The 22,100-nt window shown below is 42.3% G+C and overlaps 1 protein-coding gene across 1 annotated transcript in view; it reads right to left on the reverse strand.

Moving 5' to 3' along the window:
* The window catches only part of TENM1 (teneurin transmembrane protein 1), a 768,359-nt gene that overhangs the window by 64,053 nt on the left and 682,206 nt on the right, over positions 1-22,100 (reverse strand). Inside the window, exon 24 of the mRNA XM_043570666.1 lies at positions 8,180-8,334. Coding sequence (XP_043426601.1) covers positions 8,180-8,334 — 155 coding nt within the window. The remainder of the gene's footprint in view (positions 1-8,179; positions 8,335-22,100) is intronic.

The following is a 22,100-nucleotide window of genomic DNA, read 5'->3' on the forward strand; positions in this document are numbered from 1 at the left end:
CTGGAAGGTAAGAGGTGGGTAAACATAGTTCTGACCTCAAGAAGATTCAGAAGATGTGCCTCACAGATTTCATGGTGGAAATCTGATATCGATTTGGAAAAGATCCTCAAATGCGTTAGTAAACCATTTTTTCTTACTTCTTAGATGAGGAAATGGTGTTTATGGATACTATGACTGGAAATAAATTATGTTGAGGGATTCTTCTTCCCTACTTAAAAACAGTTTTTTAATGTTTATCTTTGAGAGAGACAGAGTGTGAGCAGGAGAGGGGCAGAGAGAGAGACACACACATACAGAATCCGAAGCAGGCTCCAGGCTCTGAACTGTCAGCACAGAGCCCGACGTGGGGCTTGAACTCACAACCCATGAGATCATGACCTGAGCTGAAGTCGGATGCTTAACCAACTGAGCCACCCAGGAGCCCCTCTTACTTCCTTTTAAACAGAGTTACCAGTCTGGTAAGGTTTCTTTGTGGATAAGTTGAAGAAAATATAGGTGAGGCTAGTGACTTTCAAACTTGTTTTGACTGTGACCCTCAGTAAGACCTATATTTTATCCCATTATCTGAGATATACAATTGAAATAAAAGTTTCATGAAACATTACTTACTCATCCTTACTACACATGACACATTCTAAGGTTTTGTGTTCTATTTCTTTTTTTCTTAAAGCTGGTCATAGGTCAATATATTGGTTTCCGGATCCGCTACAAATCGCAACCCATAGGTGATAGTTCAAACAGATGGGTTCAAAGTCTAACAGATGACTTACTCTAATGGTGTCACAACTTCATCTTGGCCTATCTATCCATCAGTGTTATCATGGATGAGGACATGGAAGGCATTCATCAAATCCATAGGTGACACAAGGCTGGGAAGGACAGTGAAGATACTGGATAATGGCAGAAGAATGCCAAGATATGGATGGAATCTGATGAGATAGAATTGAAAACAGACTAATGTAAGATCCTGCACTATGATGCAACCAACTGTTCAAGTACAAGATGAGGACACTGGGATGAGAGACATGTGCATTTTTAGCACCCTGCAATCACATCATAGATCAAAAAAATGTCCAAAAATCCAATTTAACTTTACCTGTGGTTTCTCAATCTGTGCTTTTTACTTCCTTGGCGTTTTCCAAAAAGGTCTTGGGGTCACCGTGTAAACTACCACTGGGTGGGACTGAGCCTGAATAGGGAAGGTTCTTGTATATCACTTCTTATTTGATCTGCTGTTTGCATCGGTTTTATAAATGGGGACTTACTTTACTTGAAATAAATGTTCTTTGGCAAAATCCTTTTGAAGACCGCCAGGCAAGATGAACCGAAACAGAGAATATAGAAAGAGGGTTGTGATAGTCTCCATTCTACCTTTGAGCTAGAGCATATGTGGATTGTTTTGTTCACGCCTGGAAACCTCACTCTCGAAGAGATATTAAATAAATGGGAACATGTTCAGAGAAGAGTGAGAAGAATGGCAAAGGAGCTCAAAACCATGGCAAGTGTGGGGCAGTTAAGTGGATCAGGGATGGGACTTAGAAGGCCTGACAGAGTTGCTCACATACACCAAGCAGGCTGTCATGCGGAGGAGGCAGTTAGAAGAGCACTTTGGTGAAAAGAATGTGGACTTTGCCCTCAAGTCGACGGGTTCAAATTTCAACTCTGTCACTTATTGGTTGTGTGATCTTGACCAAGTTACTCAACTTCTTTGAACCTTGTTTTTCACGTTTGTTAAAAATAGGGAAACGATACACCGTACTCACCTTGAAGGGCGGTCATGAGGATAAATAAGATGCCACAGAGGAAGTACCCAGTATAGCTCATGGATCACTTAATACATTTATTTCATAGAAAACAGATTAAATTGGTAACACAGGGCCTCAAGAGTCGCAATAAGACTAGATGGTGAAAGTTAAAAGACTATTAAAAAGTTAAAAAGTATCCCAGAAGAACTTTCTATCAGGCGGAGGCATTGAAAGATGGAATGAGCTGCCTGGAGGAGGTAGTGACTTTTCTGTTCATAAGAGGCATTTGAAGAGAGGCTGGTTATTATATGGTGAGAATATTCTGGAGCAAGGTCCAGCATCAACTGATTGGGAGGAGGACTGGGATTCATAGTAGACTAGCTGAACAGATTGAATGCGTGGGGCCAAAGTTTGCTCCTCCAAAGAACCAGTTATGGCCTTCCTTCATAACCACAGATGATACCTCCCTCCACCCGTTAGGCCCATTTGACGAACGGGTGCTTTTGGGAACTACTCAGAGGCATACAGATGATCCAACGAGCATTTATAAAGGACTGGTTATACATCAGATCCTCTAGACAAACACCTCAAAGTGTGTGTCTTATGGACAATGGGTCAACTGCATTGTCTATACACAGAAAAGGTCCATGTTTCTTGTGTATCTGCTATCAGGTTGATCTGGGGAGAGCATGAGGCTGGCTCTAAGGAGTAAGCCAGCTCTCAAATTTGCTATCACACCAAGAGACCTGGTCTAACTCCTAGTTCCATTCTAGTCAGGCACGAGGTGGAAGTGAGTTACCAGAGCAGGATGGTTCAAAAGCAGCGACGGAAATAAAGAGCCCAATCTCTCCATAATCAACTCATCCCCTGAAGTGAAGGGCCTGGTTGTTTATAGCAGTGCTTACAAAGGGCAGTCATGCTTCAGAGTTTATACCGAGAATTCAGGTTCACATTTCAGTAAATCAAAAAAAGATATTGATTTGGAACAAATGGCTGATTTTATTGTCAAAGCAAATTTCATCTCTTGAGATGATTAGGTTTTATTAAACTATTTCCTAAGCGCCACTAAACACACATTCTGTGAATAAACAGCATATTCGTCAAACGGCATTTGTCATCCACTTAACTACCATGATACCTGGTCATCTCCAATTGTCATTGAAAATGTAGAAGTTGGAAAAATGCACACTGGGGGCCAGAAAACTTGTGCCTGAGTCACTTAATAACTCCATGGTCAAGGCACAATACATAATCCTTCTGACTACCAGTTTTCTCTGCTGTAGCTGGAGATAATTATAGGTACCTCTCAAGGGTGGTTGGGTTGTGGAGATAAAATGCAAGAGTGTGAATAAGACAGCATAGTTTCGGGCACATAGTATGCTCTCAATAAGTGGTAGCGGTTATTATTAGAATTACTATAGGGAGGCCATCATGATGTACTGAATATTAAGGCAGACTATCAAGGACGAATTCCCCCTGGGGTTCAGGTTTGCCTCAGAAAAGTGCAGAAGACGAAAACAAAGAAGAGAAAGAAGGATGTTCTCCACATCACTTCCCAGCTTCCAAAGGTACTATGCTACCATGGATGGACCTTCCCTTGTTGGGGACCTTTTGGTTTTGAAATGCAGGGAAAGTAACAAGGAACTTTAGGAACTGGGTTCTATTTCTGAAGAGAAACCTTCAGAGTTGGAAGAGACCCTGAGAAAACAGTGGGTTCGTCTTCCTGAGTCCAGAGAGGCTTGTATTTCAAGCATTCATAGATTACTGTTATCCAACATTGCCTTTAAAAGTTTCAAAACGCAGGGACTGTGTAAGGTCTTTTGATAATGCACGATGCTGCCACACAGTCTTAGAACCGGTAAGCTCTTCGTAGGTCTGATTCAAATCTTCGTGCCGCACAGGCCTCTATTTTCTCTCCTGTCTGTTTCTGTCAGCAGACTCTTTGTGCTCTCATTTAGACATGTGTCTCCACCCTCACCCATCAATGTATTTTGATTTACTGAAATAGGAAACCAAGCACTGTGTAAGCCCAGCTGGGTCACCGTAAGTACTACTACCAACACCGGGGGCTTTGCTCTTGGGAGGTGTTATGACGCTCCCTACTCAGCTTTCTTCCTTCCAGCGGAAGACGGCCCATGTTCTCCAGTACAGTCACGGAAAACACAGGTCCCCCATCTGCCACAGTTGTCTAAACAGACAGCGGGAGCTCCGGCCATAGAGGCTGAGCGTTTGGGCAGCTGTGCCACACACTGGCTTCCTCCCGGGAGACACTTTATCCAGCCACCCAGCTGATTTCAGTGTTCCCCACCTGTCATGCACCTGTGCCCCACCTGGGAGCTGACTTGCTTTAATGCCAAAGCCTCCCCTTCCCAGCCAGGCATCTCAAAAAAGTGATCTATTTTCACTTTCTCCATTTCCTCACCTCCCACTCTACCACTGCAATCCTATTCCAATTAATTAGCACTCCACCAAAGGCATTCCTATCAGAGTCACGAATGCTGTCAAGCCAAATGGCTTCTTAAAAAAAAAAAAAACAGCTTATTTTATGTGACCTCTAAAGCAGCAGCTGGCATTAACCATTCCCCTCCTTTTGAAAAGCTTTTTTCCCTTGGCTTTTTCACGGCACACCTTCCTGGTTTTCCTCCTACTTGTCAGGTGTTTCCCTCTCAGTCTCCTTTGTGGCCTCCTATCCATTCCTCAGCCTTCTCTTGAGTATTAATATCCTTGGAGTTTGGTCTTAAGCCTTCTCTTCTTTTGATGCCATGGGCGCCCCCTCCCCCCCGGAAGACCCCATCCATTGCCCCATTTGTTGTTCCCATGTGTGGACTGATAATCCCAAGTCTAACCTCCTTTTCAGGCCTTGAGCTTTAGACCTATTTCCAGTTGCCTGCAAGACAACTGCAAGACTTGGCACCTCAAAGCCACCATGTCCTGAACTGAGCCCATCATTCAACCCTCACCCCCAACCCTGCTTCTCCTCTTCCTGGATTCCTTATCTCAGAGAACAGTGCCATCACACCTGTACTTCCTTAATCCTGCAATTAAGTCCAGTCAACGAGTTCTTTGCTTTTGGCACCAATGCTTCACTGACCTCTCCAGGTTCTTAACCCATACCGATGATACTTTAGGTGTGGCCATTGTCATTGCTTGCCTGTGTAACCTGCATAAAGCTGAGCATCTTCACGTTCAGTGTCATCAGAGTTGTAACCCAAAGAAACGTCAACTATGCATCCCAAAAACGTTGGAAAGTAATTTAATTTGTACAGAAGTCTTTTGACAAGGTGCTAGTCATTTATATATATCTTTTATCTCCATCACACCTATATTACTTCAACAGCCTCTTAAGTGGTCTCCTTGCCTGTAACACTGTTTCCCTCCACTTAGTTCTCTATGCAATAGCTAGAGAGATCTTTAAAAATTTTTTTCGTGTTTATTTTTGAGAGAGAGAAAGAGAGAGAGAGAGAGAGAGAGAGCAAGTGGGGGAGGGGCAGAGAGAGAGGGAGACACAGAATCTGAAGCAAGCTCCGAGCTGTCAGCACAGAGACCCACGAGGGGCTCGAACTCACGAACCGTGAGATCATGACCTGAGCCAAAATCGGAAGCTTAAATGACTGAGCCAGCCAGGCGCCCCGCAGCCTTGCTAATTTCTAATACCCGCCTCCCACCCCACCTCACTCGACTCCCCATCTACTCCCCCAAATGACTGTTTTTCTAAAGCTGAAGCTGTATAAGGAAAAAGGAAGGGAGGGCATGAGGGAAACTGAGGCTTGGAATGAAATACCATAGGGGAAATGTGATTCTGCGTCCTGGTTACCAGGGCTCCTTCTCACTGGGCTGCGCTCTACATCCCCACCTGAAAGGGACTAGGCAGCTTTTTATTGTGGCAATTATGGCTAGCAAATGGCATGTGAAAAAGAACCCTTCTCATGGTGATGAGGAGCATATGTTTGCTCTATTTAGACAAAGAATTCTCTTTTGAGCATAACTTTTCCACACAGAAACAGATAAGTTGTTTAGACTTGACTGATTGCAATACTAAGTGTCCTATTTTAAGTTAAAAATATCCCACAAGTGAATCATATACGTGCATCTTCTCTTTCGTCCCCCTCCTCCATGGAAACACATTCACACCCTTCCTTTCTGCCATAAATAATGCTCCTTTTCCTTGCCTTCCACAGGATTTTGCATCATGGAAAGTTAGGTTGCTCGACGACTCGACAGCCTGATCCACTCAAATCTCTCTTAAGAATGGTTCATTCATGGGGTCAGTTTTCCAGGCCTTTCCAGGGCCTTTTCAGGCCGATTTTATTTTTGTAGTGGACTATATCTGATTACTTTCTGCATTTCTGAGGCGAGGGAGGGGCACATAGAGAAGAAGAAACCCCCCAAATAGGCACATTTTTAGTGTTTTATAGAGATGTGTATGTTTGGAGGATGGAGACGGGAAGGGATAACAGAGCTAAGGACTAAAGCAAGGTTTCCAGATGATGCTTTACTTGCCTTGTGGTGCTAGGTTCCAGGGGTACAAAGCACAAAGCAACATGAATGCCCTAACCCTGGCAGATATCGCTGGCTGCCTCCCCAGCAGCGATCCTTCATTCCTTGCCAAGAGAAGCCTGATTTTCATTTAAGAATTAGGTAGCAATACACTTAGGGAAGGGAACCCAATTCCAGAGGGTTTGAATCCATTTTGGAGATCCCATTTCCCCTTTGCCAGTGTCCGGTGAAGGCAAGGGCACATGATTCGATTCTTGCCAGTGTGACTCAAGAAGGAAATCTACTGGCATCTTTCTTACCTCTGATCATCTCACTCTGTGAATTCATGAGACCTTACAGTTTAAACTATTTTTATTTTTTTCTAGATTTTTTAAAAAAATGTTTATTTTATTTTTGTTTTTGAGAGAGAGAGAGAGAGAATGAGAGAATGAGTGGGGAAGTCGGACGCTCAATCGACTGAGCCACCCAGGTGCCCCAAACTATTTTTATTTTTATTTTTTTTTTTAGAGAGAGAGAGAGAGAGAGAGAGAGAATAATAGCGTGCACGCCCATGGGGGAGGAGCAGAGAGACAGGGAGAGAGAGAATCCCAAGCAGGCTCAGCACTATCAGGGTAGAGCCCAATGCGGGGCTCGAACCCACCAACCGTGAGATCATGACCTGAAGCGAGATCAAGAGTGGGATACTTAACCGACAGAGCCACCCAGGTGCCCCTGAACTATTTTTAGATACATGTTTCATTATTTGCAGTCAAAATCACCCTCTCCGATACACTCACTAACCAATCCTAAAACCCTCAACATCTACTCTAATTCATTTGAAAAGATTAATAATCTACTTCATCAGAGTCTCGGGTTCATGGACTGTTAGAGCTCAAAAGTCCCTTTGAGGACTGTCTAGTCTATTTCTCTCACACTGCAGACTGAGGAAGACACCCAGAGGATGCCGGAACTGTGCTGTATGCTCTATAATCTCTCTATATGTCCAATCCTGATTTTGTACAACTGTGGTAAAATCAGAATTTTTGACTCAGATGAAAGTTACACTGAATTTTCCCTTTTGTTCTGACAAAGAGCTTTCCTAAATAAATGTAAAATAGATCTCAGAGGGAATGTTGCCTCTACTTAAAACTTTCAAATGCCTTAAATACAGCTGTTTACATACACATGAATAACAAGTCATGCTTGTATATGCATTACAAAAGATTCCTTTTTAAACAATTTTTAATGTATTTATTTTTGAAAGAGTGAGACAGTGTGAGTAGGGGAGGGCAGAGAGAGAGTGGGAGACACAGAATCCGAAGCAGACTCCAGGCTCACGAACCGCGAGACCGTAATAGGGCACCTGGGTGGCTCAGTCGGTTGAGCCTCCGACTTCGGCTCAGGTCATGATCTCACAGTTCGTGAGTTCGAGCCTGGCATCAGGCTCTGTGCTGACAGCTCGGAGCCTGGAGCCTGCTTCAGATTCTGTGTCTCCGTCTCTCTCTCTGCCCCTCCCTCACTCACGCTTTGTCTCTCACTGTCTCTGAAAAATGAATAAACCTTAAAGAAAATTAAGAAAGATTTCTACAGACCTCAGTAGTCAATGCTTTTCCAAATGTGCGTTACTGCATTATTTAAAAATAATAAAATTATGTAACTTGGAAAATACTCAATAAAAGACTGACCTTTACCCTCCAATTGATTCAAATTTGAGAGCCTTTATTCTTATTCTTTTCTTTTCTTTATTCTTATTCTTACGCCAACATTCCACCAGGTAGTACTCCCAAGTGAGTTTATCTGAGGTGGAAAAAAGTAACTTGCGGAAAGAGAAACTTCTGCTATCTGATGTTATAACAGATACACCAGGCTTCCTTTCTACCTAATTTCTGTATGAGAAAATTGTTATCCATTTCCATGATGCCAAATGGCGATAACGCTTGGAAACCAGCGGTGCCTACCTGAGTGATGTCCATTCCTGAGTCACAGCTCAGTGGCTGTGTGGAAGTCAGACCGTTTGAGCCGATTACAGTTGTGACCACAGCATTGTCATCAATTCTCCGAATCATGGTCCCATCCACAAAGTAAATGAATCCATGCCTATCAACTGTGATGCCTGGTGGGAAGAAGCAAATGAGCATTAGTAGTCTAGTGGGCCACATTTGCACCAAGATCAGTATTTTGAAAGAAGCCATAGAAACGGAAGAGCATTTTAAAGACATATGGATTCAATTTTGCTCAGCACAGCCAGGACAGTAATGGGAGAGGTTTGTTCAGACACACATTCACTTCTTTGTGTATTGAGAAGAAATGATAAAACGTAACGGGGAAATAAAGCCAGGTCTAACCATTTTGTGTTGTGTAGTTTTACATTTCTGCCCCCTAATACTTGCTTACCCCCACAAACAGAAAAGAAAATCCCCTTTAAGATAAATGGGAAGAGACCGGGGAAGCAGCATATATTACACTTCTTTTAGCGTGCAGATGCATAGGCCACCGCTTATTTTCATGGTTGCATTAGAAATAAGTGACTTGGAAGGTATTAAAGTTATTTTCATCAATTCACACTCAGCTCACAGAGAGTTTGTAATAATTCTGATAAGCTGGACTGTGTTTTTTTCTCTATATTATCTTTTAAGAGTTTGGAAAGCAAAATTATGGTGTCACAAAGGGAATGGTCAAACTTCTAGAAAAAATGAAAGCCGATAAAATTCTCACGGTAGTTTTTACACGTTGTGTTAATTACAGCCTGGTGTTTTGGAAAATATATAATAGTGGGTAGGAGGCTTGGGTTCTAATACTGATACATCACTTACAACTCCTACGTGACTTCGGTTGTCATTTGTCTCTCCAAATTTTAACCCTCTTTGGTAAAGTATGGAAAAGATAATCTGCTTGTGATATTGTGATTTATAATAGGAAATACGTATTTGGCCTTCTTCCCAGTTTGTAACACCGAGCTGCTAAAACTTTGCAAATTTCTAAAGTGGCGAGAGAGACAAAGGTGTCTTTTATTACACTAACGAGGGGACGTTTGGACTGCATCTGAAGATGGGTTGGTTGCCAGGAGAACCATTCATGAATAGAGGGTTGGTACTTTGAGTCCCACCCCCAGACCTCTGGGGAGGGGAGAGGGGCTGGGGACTGAGGTCAGTCTCCAATAGTCAATGATTTAATCAACCACACCTATGTAATAAAGCCTCTATTAAAAACCCAGAAGTTCAGGCTTTGCAGAGTTTCTAGGTTGGTGAACACATGGAGATTTGAGGAGAGTGGTGTGCCTGGAGAGGGCACGGAGGCTCCACACCCTTTCCCACACACCTTGCCCTATGCGTCTCTTCCATCTTGGCTGTTCCTGAGTTATATACTTTTGTAATAAACTGGTGATCCCGTAAGTGAAATGTTTCTCTGAGTTTTGTGAGCCCCTCTGGCTCATTAATTGAACCCAAGGAGGGGATCACTGGAACCTCCAATCTATAGCTGGTGACAACCTGGACTTTCGATTGGCATCTGAAGAGGGTGTGTACGTTGTGGGGGCAGTTTTGTGGGCCTGAGCCCCTCACCTGTGGGAGTGGACTTTCTCTGGGTGGATAGTGTCAGAATTGAGTGAAACTGTAGGATACTCAGCTGGTATCCGAGAACTGCTCTGCTGGTGGTGTGGGGGGACCCCCCCCAACACTGGAAATTGGTCTCAGAACGTTGATTACTGCCTTACCTAAGCAAAGGTGAGCAACTGTCTTAGTTTGGGATTGAGGCAGGGTTCAGTTTTAAAACTGGGACAGTCCTGGCCAAACTGGGATGAGTTGGTTACTCTTCGCCTAGGTTGTTATAAATATCATATGAAATAATACATTTAAAAAGTGTCAGACATATATAAAGAACATATGGTGTTCCTGCTTCCCTTGGTGCTTTTGACAGTGCTCTTGAAAATAACCACATGGCATTACTTTAACACTAGTCTACAATTTAGTCTTTTCTGATCTCTCCTTTATCCAGACCTTGTGAGACACAGAATACATATTAAAGTTGGGAACATCTGTGACAACAAGCATGTCCTTTTAGTGTGTGTTCACGCACACACACACACATTCACACACCCGATCATTTCCTGGGCCAACAGTGAACTCACCTAAAGACAGTTTATAAACCCAACTTAATGAACTGCTTTCAGATGAACTAATTTGTTGGCAGGAGGTTAATGTTAGACTTGGCTTCATGGTGTACTTTGATTAATCCTGATGTTCCTCATGAAGTATTAATCCTTAGCATCTATAAAAGTTACAGATTCATTTTCACTTTCCCCGAATGCCTCTAAAGTCATGTATGTTTTTGGAGAGTTCTCTAAGGAAACCAGCATGTCCAAACAAGGGGAATTTCGTGTCAGTAAGTCCCCTTTTCAATTTTAGATGCATAAGGACCTTTCAGCAGGTTTCTAAAAGAGACTTTTAAGATTGAGCAGATCAAAGGATGACACCACATGAACAGTTCTTCCATCTCCAGAACATGTGGACTAATGATGAACCAAGGCATACCTCTGCTTTTTATTTTTGTTTTTGTTTTGGCAAACTCAAAGCCTCCAATGCTTAGTGTTTGGTCTGCCCTGTGGCAGGCAGGCCTATGATTACCTTCTATGACCTCTGTATTAAATTATCAGTGAGTGTGAAATTTAAAATTTGGTTGTCATAAGAAGATGGGCTGAAAGATCATGACTCAAGTCTGGAGAGAGAAAGGCTGAGAGCAGTTCAGCTTGAAGTGTCTGAAATCATGAATTATTTACCAAACACATACTGAATGTCACTCTGCCAAGTTCTGTGAAGGCCAAGGGACAAAGAATCCAGGTGCACAGAAACTAAGAGGAATACCGTGGAAGTGTTGCTCCAACGAGAAGGCAGTAAATTTAGAGATTCTAACCCTTTGAAAGTTGGAACAGATTCACAAAAGGTATAGAGAAAGAAATGAATTCCTACAGGAACTAGTGTATTTGGGGAGCTCTTTATCTTGATGTGGACACCAGGGAGGACAGTTCTGTTCCTGTGACCACTACATTCCTCATCCTCATCAGAGGGTGAAGTTTGTGCTGATCCAGGGAGGATAATCCTGGACTTTACATGGTTTTCCACTTTTAGCTTTTGTTAACTTCTAAACACTGTGAACCGCTTTCTCTCTGTTCATGTCAGCTGAGTTCCACAGATGAGGCTTATTAAATACTCACTAGTGGCCTTCGGGGCTTATTTGGCTGACGGTTTGTCGGATACTTTTCCATACATTTGTGCAGCCGTTTCTTTCATCATGGTCCAAATTCCAAAAGACTTCATTATCCTGGAGACTCTTTAATTAAATTTGATTGGGTTATATTTATGTGTGGAGTTGAAAAAGAAGTAGTAGGAAGGTCTTCGAGGAGCTGTGTGATAGATGCTTTACGAGTGCATCAGGGTGCATTTTATATGTACATATTTTCATTTCTTCTCACTTTCCTTCCCCAACCAACACACACACACACACACACACACACACACAGACACACACACGCAGAGATTCCCCAAACAACTAGTTTTAGAAACTCTTCACTGGTGAGGTTTACGGGGCATTTAATTTTCACTGTGGTTAAAAACCAAACTGGAAATCCCAGGCAGGAAAAGGAATTATTTTTGCCATTACTTGGAAGGGGGTGGTCTCCCCTCCATAATGAGTATTGTTACAGCCCTGGGGTGTCAATGATGCAGTCAGCATGATCTATTACCATTTGTTAGGCTGAGTGGGAGAAGGTGGCACATGCCCAGTATATTTTAAGCTTTATTTTTTCAGAGATGGAGATGTGAATGATTTCGGAGCACATAAAGCCATCTGGGGCTAGCAAGATCTGCAGATTCAATTGACTTTCATATTTTGATATTGTTGTACCCAGATTTCCAAAATGTGGTACCTAATGTTGTGGGCAGAGTTCGTTCCAACGGCCACATCCATTGATGTGCTTACTGCCAGCATTTTCCTTACCACTGAAAACACAATGGAAGGCACAGTCTTTGTTTGGCTAAGAAAGGAATTAAACTGCATTGAGAGAACCACTTCCAGGGTTTAAAATTTTAACCACTATTCATTTCTACAGCAAGCAAAAAAAGATAGATCTTGGAGATTACTACAAGGTGAGGCAGTGGCTGGGAGTGGAGGCGGGAAGAGTACCACAGAGAGCTTGAGTTCCCACCCCACCCTACCTCCAGCAAGGAAAACATCGGGCTCAGACACCCAGACAGCGTGTTTAGCTTGGAGCACATTTTTACATTTGTGAGAAAATAAATAAATCCTTGTAAATTAGTGCATATAATGAAAGCACTGACAGACCATAACCTGGAAGTGTGAATGGTGCTGTCTCCATTCATCAGCATTAAGCCCTAACAAGCTCTTTCTATGGAGGGACCTGCTCATAAATAAAGTGCATCTTGTAAAAAAATTATTCACAATGTCTTATGCAAAGTAGGGGACATTATATAATATCTGAACTGCAGGCTCTTTTCTCTGTGAAGCATAGCTCGGTATGAAACAGCTGCAAATTACAGGCGAAATTATTTGACTTTTTCCCTTGTCTTATTATCCTCCAATGAATAAATGCTATAATTCTTAAGAAGACAATTGCCTAAAGCTGGGGCAGCCTGGATAGTTACTAATAAATGTATCACCTGTTGGGGAAGAGGCACTGCTGATCAATACTGAAACAGCAGGGATTTCCTGATGTGAGGTCACGGGGAGCCCAGATGTGGAGGTTAATAGCCTGGAAATAGTAGCTAAAATCCCAAATTAGGTAACAGCAAAGATCAGAGTATTTGGCCGTGCAGAATGCCAATTTCAAACGTTGGCAGAAGGCATGTTTGTATTTAATTTATAAAAATTACAGCTTTTGAGGCCACCTACATTTTTATTATTTCTATCTTAAAAATGAATCTTCTTTCGAATATAAGCTATGGAAAGCAGTCATAAAATTCTCTCCATCTGCAGCCCTAGCAACCAGAAAACGGAAATACTAGTTTTTCCCCCTTGACACAATGTGCTCTTTAATTTTATGATACAGAGATAAATGGTTAAAATAAACTTCCAGGAAATGTCCTAAATGTAGTATGGTGTCAGCTCAATCTCCATTACTGAGAGTGCTGAATTGTCTGACACTAGCTGTTGATCACAAAGTGCCCTTTAAATCAAAGAGAGATTAAAATATTTTGCTTGTTTATGTGCAATTCAATTCTCTGAAAATTGGTATCATGTGTTGGTCTATATGAAAATCCTCCACCAGGCAGAAAAGTCCATTCTCCAACTGATCTGTCTATTGTCCACTTAATTACCCGCTAGAATCAGAAAGGGTCAAGTTACTTCTGCACAGTAAGCCTGTTAAGTTCTCTTGCTAGGTAGCCCTTAAATGGAGCTTCTAGAACTCTACAAATATCTGTGTGTCACTAGGGTTGAAGGAGGCTGAGCTTAATGACCAGCTGAGGTGACTTCACTGTGTGGTTAACAATGAGAACAGGATTTCTTCAGTAAGAGACTCTAATAAACCCACTGTAATATTCCATGACTAGTGAATGGTGTGACTTAATCCGATATTGTTGAATAAAAAAGTTACAGTATATTCTATACAGTAAAGGTCAATTTCCAAAGAATTTAAGTACAAATTAAAAATGATAAGCATTCAAATGAATATTCTACTGACTGGAATGTCCTTTCTTTCATGACTTGGAAGGTACTTTAAAGGGCTTCAGAGATATCATAAGGAACAATAGATGTTTAGTCCAGTTAACCAAGGAATTCCGGCTGAAAGGCCAGTTTTGAGCATGTGTCTTCTCGTTGGCTCCTTCTGATTCTCTCAGAGTGTTGACCAAGGCAGAGTGAATGAAAAGCTCTCCTACCTCCATCAGCCAGTATTTTTCTAAAAGTTTACTAGAGAAGCTCTTTCTCCTGATTTATTGATTCATTAGATTTATTTTGTGTCTATTACATGTCAGGTACAGTGCTAGGCACTAGGAGCACAGCAGAGTAGTATAAAACAGAGCTCAGCACAGGTTGGGGAGATGAACAAATAACCAGGCAATCACAATGCCTTGGGATAAGCATTAGTTTCGAGCAAGTCCAGGATGCCACGGGAACAACCCTGGGGAACGGGCTGGGGAAATGAAGGTCACAAGTGATCTCTCAGAGTGACAGGTAAGCCAAACCTGAATGACCATGTTGAATTCCTGATGAGCCCAGCGTGACATCCAGGGAAGCACCACTGAAAACCCATGAAGGCTGACTAGTATCACTAACTATAATAACCATTTTCATTTGCTGCGACTATGAGGCTATTTCAGGCATGGAGCTGGATTCTCTACAGACATTTTCTCATTTAATGCTCATAGCAGCTTTGTGGAGTAGATATTACTATCATTTTTCAGATGAGGAAATAGAAGTTCAGAGGTTGAATGACTAATTCCAGGTTACCTACCTAGAAAATGCTAGACTTAGCTCATCTGAGTTCAATGTCCACAATCTCTCTCTTTTTAGTGTTTATTTTTGAGACAGAGAGAGTGTGAGTGGGGTAGGGGCAAAGAAAGGGAGACGCAGAATCCGAAGCAGGCTCCAGGCTCCCAGCTGTCAGCACAGAGCCCGACACGGGGCTCAAATCCCCGAAACGCAAGATCGTGACCTGAGCCGAAGTTGGACGCTTAACCGACTGAGCCACTCAGTCGCCCCTCAGTGTCCAGTCTCTTAATCTCCATCCCATGTAGCCTAAATGCGGCTACCAATCACTTTACCACAGGAGTGGTGTAAAAACTGGTTTCAGGAACTTCATGAAATAATCTGCAAAGTGCTTTGTGTATGGGGAGATTTTGTCACGGGGAGATGGTCCATTGCTTTAGTTACATTGTCAAAGTGACTAATGAGCCCTCTCAAAAGATTAAGAATTCTTGTATTCCTGTAGATCTCTTGGATTTCTTCAGGATTATCCTTCAAAGATATTCTGTGGCTTCATCCCCACAAAGGTGATGAGTTTTGGGGCGCCTGGGTGGCTCAGTTGGTTAAGTGGCCAACTTCGGCTCAGGTCATGATCTCACAGTTTGTGAGTTTGAGCCCCGCGCCAGGCTCTGTGCTGACAGCTCGGAGCCTGGAGCCTGCTTTGGATTTTGTGTCTCCCTCTCTATCTCTGCCCCTCCCCTGCTTGCACTCTGTGTGTCTCTCTCTCTCAAAAATAAACATGAAAACAAATTTAAACAAAAAAAGGTGGTGAGTTTTGAGAAAATACTCAGAGTTTCTATATGATGGGGATTTCGGTAACTGGACTATTGCCTTATGACCTATCACACAAAAAGGAGGCCCCGGGGCACCTGGGTGGCTCAGCGTCTGACTTCGGCTCAGGTCATGATCTCGTTGTTCCTGAGTTCGAGCCCTGTGTCGGGCTCTGTGCTGACTGCTTAGAGCCTGGAGCCTGCTTTGGATTCTGTGTCTCCCTCTCTCTCTTCCCCTCCCCGCCTCTCAAAAATAAACATTAAAAATTTTTTTTTAAAAAAGAGGCCCCAGATACAGGGGTCACAAACTCCTATGTTGTTAAGGGCTGGGCAGGTGACATCAATCTGTAGGTTAGTGCCAGGTGAGGTTCTAGGGAAAGCTGAGGTTAACAAGAGAGAGCACATGCCACCTAAATGCATTCCATCTTTTTTTTTTTTAAATAAATTGAGTGTGGCCAAATGAATTATATTTTTGAACTGGATTCATCCTCAAGTTGCCAATTTATGATGCTTGCTACAGGACAATCAGGAGGAATATATTGTCAGTGAAGAGGCTGCTGTGAACAGAGAAGATCCATGAACTTGGAGTAAATCTAATAACCAGTGTAGCACTGCTGTTTAAAGTTGTGTCTTGCTACAGAGATTTCTCATATTCCCAGCCCCCAGAGAAGCACAGCCTCCCCCACTATCAATATCCCCCACCAGGGAGGTACATTTGTTACAACTGATGAACCTACACTGACAAGACATTATCATCCAAAGTCAGCAGTTTACATTGGACCTCACTCTTGGTGTTGGACATTGTATTAGTCTGGACAAATGTATACCGACATGTATCTACCATTAGAGTAACATACAGGGTAGTTTCAACATATGAAGATTCTGCACAATTTTTCTGTGAACAAAACTACTCAAAAAATAAAGTCTATTAAAAAATTATGCTTTGGAGAAGCACTGTAAAACCAAAGATAATCAAATGTAATTGTAATTCTCATCACGGGAAAATGAAATAACCTGGATGGCGGATGATACAACACTGGCTACGAATGCAGCCTCTTTTGTTCTCACCAAGATCAAAGCTCAAAATCTGTGACAAATCTAGTTCATTTTGGTCTCTCTGTTTTCAACAAGTTTAGTCAAATCAAACCTGAAAAGTAGGTATCCAAGCTGAACTCAACTTTGCTTTTGCTCTGCCACCATTCTCTTCCTCATCCTTCCTTCAGAGAGCCCTCCCCCTTCAGTATGGCAGACACAATGCTATGTATTCAGGTCATCCTATCTATTTTTACTTCTGAGAATAGAGCTAGGTTACATTTCCCAGCTTCCTCTGTACTTAGGTGTGGGCAGAAGTGATGTATGCTACTTCTAGGCTTGGCCCCTAACAAAACCTGTGTTGAGCTCCTCCATGGATCACCCTCATCCCCTGTAGGTTAGTCAGATACAGAGGCGTTGAGTAGTTACTAGATAGAAGGAGCCTGGTTCCCTGAGTCACCACCTGAAGCAGAGATTTTTCCCACCTCCCCAGGGGAACCCATTTGGACTCTGATGTGAACAAGAAAAACTACTATTTTGTTGAGCCAGAGAGAGAGAGAGAGAGAGAGAGAGAGAGAGAGAGAGTTTTCATATAGTTGTTAGCTTGGCCTATTATATTTACCAACTCGAATCCTATTCATGTTTCCAGGCTTCTACAAGATGTTTGTCTTCCAGAAAGCCTTCCCTGCAAACTCTACCTCATTCAGGTCTTTCTGTTTTCTAACCTACAGAAACCTGTTTTTTATTTTATTTTTTATTTTAGAGAGAGAGAGAGAGAGAGAGAATCTTTAACAGGCTCCACACTCAGAGCCCAACCCGGGCTTGAGCCCACCACCCTGGGATCACAACCTGAGCTGAAATCAAGAGTTGGACGTTCAATAAACTGAGCCACCCAGGCACCCCTGTTTTGTTTTGTTTTGTTTTGTTTTGTTTTTAATGTGATTTCTCTAATCATGCTTTGTCCAGGCAATAACTCCTTGAGGGCAAAAGTGGATTTTATTATGCTTTACTTTTATATCTTGACAAATCCAGTAGACCAGGGCACAGATGTTCAATAAAACTTGCTGAATTATAGACCTAATTGTCACACCCTTACAGATTTTTCTCAACTTGTGATGGGGTTATGTCCTGATGTACTCATTGTAAGTTGAAAATATCATTAAGTCAAAAATCATTTAATACACCTTACCTACTGAACATCATAGCTTAACTTAGAGCCTATCTTAAATGTGCTCAGAATACTTATGTTAGCCTATAGTTGGGCAAAATCATCTAACACGAAGTGTTGAATATCTCATATATCAAATACTGTATGGAAAGAGAAAACTAGAGTGGTTGTGTCTGGTTCGTGATCATGGGGCTGGGAGGTGCAGTACAATACTCTCATGATACTGGGTGGTGGCATATTGATAGCCTGGAAAAATATCAAAATTCAAAATTCAAAGTCCGTTTTCTACTGAATGCGTATTGCTTCTGTGCCATTGTGAAGTCGGAAAAAGTAGTAACTTGGGAACCGTTTGTACATTGAAATGCAAATAAAATCAAATAAAGCATGCCATGAGGTCAAGAGCTGCACATGAATTTCTCTAACAGTGAATTTAGAAAGGAGGTAATGGTAATTTTTCTCTCCAAAGATCTTTAAGGCGAGTACAGTCCCCTATCCATTAGTGATGATTACAATATGGGGGGAAGTGGGTTACCAACTAAGAACAAATAGAATAAGAACCATGGATCAAGTGGATCAAATTAATTGCACATAAATTTGATCCATGCAGCTAGCTACAATGAATAGCTCAGACTCCCTCAAATCCACTTTGCTCTGTCAACAGCTTTGTGTTATGATCTTGTGATGTCTTCCAATCTTACCATCTCAGGAGTACTAAGGAAACAGAAATACCTCAAGATTTTGCCTTCACTATGGACCACGTAAGGAAAAGGAGAGGGAACAGTGGCTCCGGGGTCGTATCAGGGGATCTGGGTTTCAGGTTCGCCTCTGTTACAGTTTAGCTGTCGGCCATTGAGTGAGGCACTTGACTACTCAGTGTCCTGATGGCCTAACCCATATCCTACCTACTATACAGGGTAAAATGGCATTAAGCTCACAAGAGCCAGTGAAATGAAAGCACTTCGAAAAGGATGAAGTGGTGCTAAGTGATGTCCCAATTGTTCAGTCATTGCCATAATTCTCTCTGAAAGTGACTTTTTCTAAGCCTAGAATCATGGACAGACATTTCCACCTTGGCCCTGCTTCAACATTTTAGGCTTTTCCATGTTGGACAGACACAGTAGAAGACTTAAGTCCATAAAGCATTATGTAGCCCTTGTCAGTAGCTGAGCTGTCCTGTGCTAGATTCATCACAGACAAGGCAGTGGTTGAAACACTGTTGTCAGCTCTTTGGGGAAATGCCACACCATTGAGCTACTGGTATAAAAACTTTCGAGCTTGTAGCAGGTGGCTACAGTTTTCATGCTGAGAATCAAAAAAATGAAGCTCCACACTATGCAATTGGCTCAGAGATCCTGGGTTAGGGGTGGTGGTGGTCTCTCAATATTTAACAGAAATACCAGACACTAATAATAGTAGGAATTATTTTTCCTTGTTTTCAAGATGTAGGTGTGTGTGTGTGAAGAGAGATTGGGATAAATAAGATGGTTCTAGTTCATGTTGAAATGCACAGCTCTTATTTTATTTTTGTGCTAGAGTTCTTGTTTAAAAGATGCCTGCAGGCTGAGATTTAAGGGGCCTCAGTACATATGGGCTCAGATAAATGAGGTTTACCAAGTGCAAGCTGAATATTTTATATTCCCTCCCCACCACCTTGAAAAATTCTTCAAACATCAAGCATCTATATCTGGGACACTACTCAGATACATTGTGAAGAGATGCCTCTGTCATCCTAAGGACACAAACCGCCTTACAAGAACATTATGTGAACAATTAGCCCGAGGAGGGGAAGTTCATTTATTGCCCATGGACCAGAAAAAACCTAACTGTAGTTGTTACACTCTAGGGAAAATGAGTCTCTCTCAAGGTATGTGAATGACCACGAGGTTCTCATAAAAAAAGCAAACTAAGGAGAACACCTCGGCCTGAATACTCAACACAAGCAGGATATGAGGAATTAAGCCTGACAGTGCTTACTATTCACAGAAGTGGGCTAACTCAAGAAGAATTCAATTTTCTGTAGGACAATTATTTGCATGTGGTGCCCATTCAAAAACAACACATTGTTGACGGCCCGTTTAAAATTCCTCCAACATCTGGACATCTTTAGTAATGAAGCTAACGCTAGAGAAGAAGTTCACAAAGTCAAAAGTGGTAAACAGTCATGTGCAGGAGGTAAGGCAGGGTAACAAATACTGCATGAATATGATTTTTAAACCCCTTAAGTGGAACTTTAAGAGACATTTAGGGGACCGATTTGGGCTCAATCAATATACGATTACATACACACACACATGCACGCGCGCGCGACAGCTGAGTAAAAGAAAAAATTAGTCAAAGCAGTTGCCTGATGAGACAAACAACTCTTTTGACTTTTTTCTCTTCCACAGCCTCACGTACAAGTTTGACAATCTGTAGGCACAAGGTTTTGTGGAAAGGCATTGAAAAAAACGGGTGCCTTGTTCAAAGGGGGCTGGTGACTTCTCTTGACTTGAGATAGGGGTTTCCAAGACCCTCCCCACACTTTTTTCTCTAAATTCAATCACCCAGACATCATCAAGACAGGTATGGGAGGAGGAGGACGAGTCTGGGGGTAGAGGCTGGGCCATCTGGTTAAGACGAACTGACTTTCGAGACCTTCCATAATCTCCCAGTGCTCAGGGTTTTTTGCCTTTGTCTACTAGTGAGAGTAAAAGCTGAGCTGCCCATGTCAGTGGATTATGGTAAAGATCAAATAAAATAACATCTATTCCGTCTGGGAAATCTTTCTGAAAGGTTAACACAAGTGATGCTCATATTTACGTTTTTGATTAACTGTTAGCTTTCCGGCATCATGCTGGGGTTCATCTGCTCCATGATTACCTGCTTCAGCACGGCTTGACTTAGAGGTCAGGAGCCTGATGTGTAATTCTGGCAGCATCTCTGGTACGCTGATGCTGATGATTAGTCTGTACGGGGTCCTGCGTTGCTTCTCCGGCCCAACTGGTCTCCGCACTGGGCTCTCAAACATACCTTTCTTTTTGCCATCACGACCTATTTGCCCACACTAGGTTCCCTGGGCCTGGAGAGGGCCCTTTCTTTCTCCTAGTATCCCAATCCTGCTCATCTTTCAAGACACAGTGCAAGTCTAGCCTCAATAGTTATAATATACCAACTGACTCCAAAGTCTTGCGAATATCTTGATGGAGGTATTTCCTTGTCAATTAAATCAAATAACTTCATTGTTCCTTTGTGTTGGCAGAAGTCTTCTGAGCCTATTAGAAGACATATATTTTACCAATTCAAGTGGGTAGGAATGAGGATCACAACAGATACAGTGCTGTTAGGTTGCAAATCTAACATCTGGCCTATAACCAAGAGCACACGGTGTTTTGACTGGACTCCAGAATGCACTTTAGATACCAGTTCAGACCATTTTTAACAAATCCGTTTCGGGACCATCCTATCCTTCATAGGAAGGGCTGAGTTATTCACTTCCCATTTAGCATTGCCTTTTTGTTCTCCACTGCCCTACTTTCTCTTCTTTGCCTTGTTCTTTGATCTTACTCTTTTTTGAGTTCGCTTAACCTTACCTATCAGGAATAGAGGTCAGAATCTAGTTTCCAGTTTTTCTTTCCCCGTGGGTCTGGCTCTTTTGTAGATTCTTTTCCTCCACACCTTTCCCCTTCTGCTCATTTTTCTCTGCCTTTTCCTCCAAATGTCATTCAGCTTCCCATTCTCTAAACCCTTAGAGTGCTTACAGTTTATATCACACAACCCAATGCTAGGTTATAGTCTTCTCTAAGGATTCCTGTCTTTTCTTCTCAGCCACATCACACTCCACTCATGGGCAGGGACTATGTGTCTTTTTAGTCCACTTATAATTTCCAAATTTTCAAATGCAGACCAGATTATTTGCTGCTTGAAAAGCTTAACAAAACAGTGGAGCTCAGTGAACGTGGTTCTTTTTCTAACAAGATCTACTGGGAGCATGATGTGGGTCTGACAGAGAGGCTAAAACCAGAGGGAGTCTTATAAGTAGTATAGTAGGTCACTGACACTAATGTCTTATTGGTGACAACATTTAAGCCGTGTGCTCCTGCCACACACGAATGTTTTATATGTTCACAGAATAAATGACTAAGATCTATAGTAGAAAGAGAACAATTTGAGCAACTAGAAAAAAAAACAAATTAGTTAATAGGTGAGTCTCAAAAAGGAGGTAAAACACAAGGAAATGGAGGCACTTAAAAATATAGCCAGGGGCGCCTGAGTGGCTCAGTTGGTTAAGTGTCTGACTCTTAATCTCAGCTCAGGTCACCATCTCACGGTTCGTGAGATCGAGCCCCATGTTGGGCTTTGTGCTGACAGCATGGAGCCTGCTTGGGATTCTCTCTCTCCTCTCTCTCTGCCCCTCCCCCACTCATGTGCATGCTCTCTTTCTCTCTCTCTCTTTCA

Source organism: Prionailurus bengalensis, chromosome X, assembly GCF_016509475.1.
Source record: "Prionailurus bengalensis isolate Pbe53 chromosome X, Fcat_Pben_1.1_paternal_pri, whole genome shotgun sequence".
Taxonomy (NCBI): domain Eukaryota; kingdom Metazoa; phylum Chordata; class Mammalia; order Carnivora; family Felidae; genus Prionailurus; species Prionailurus bengalensis.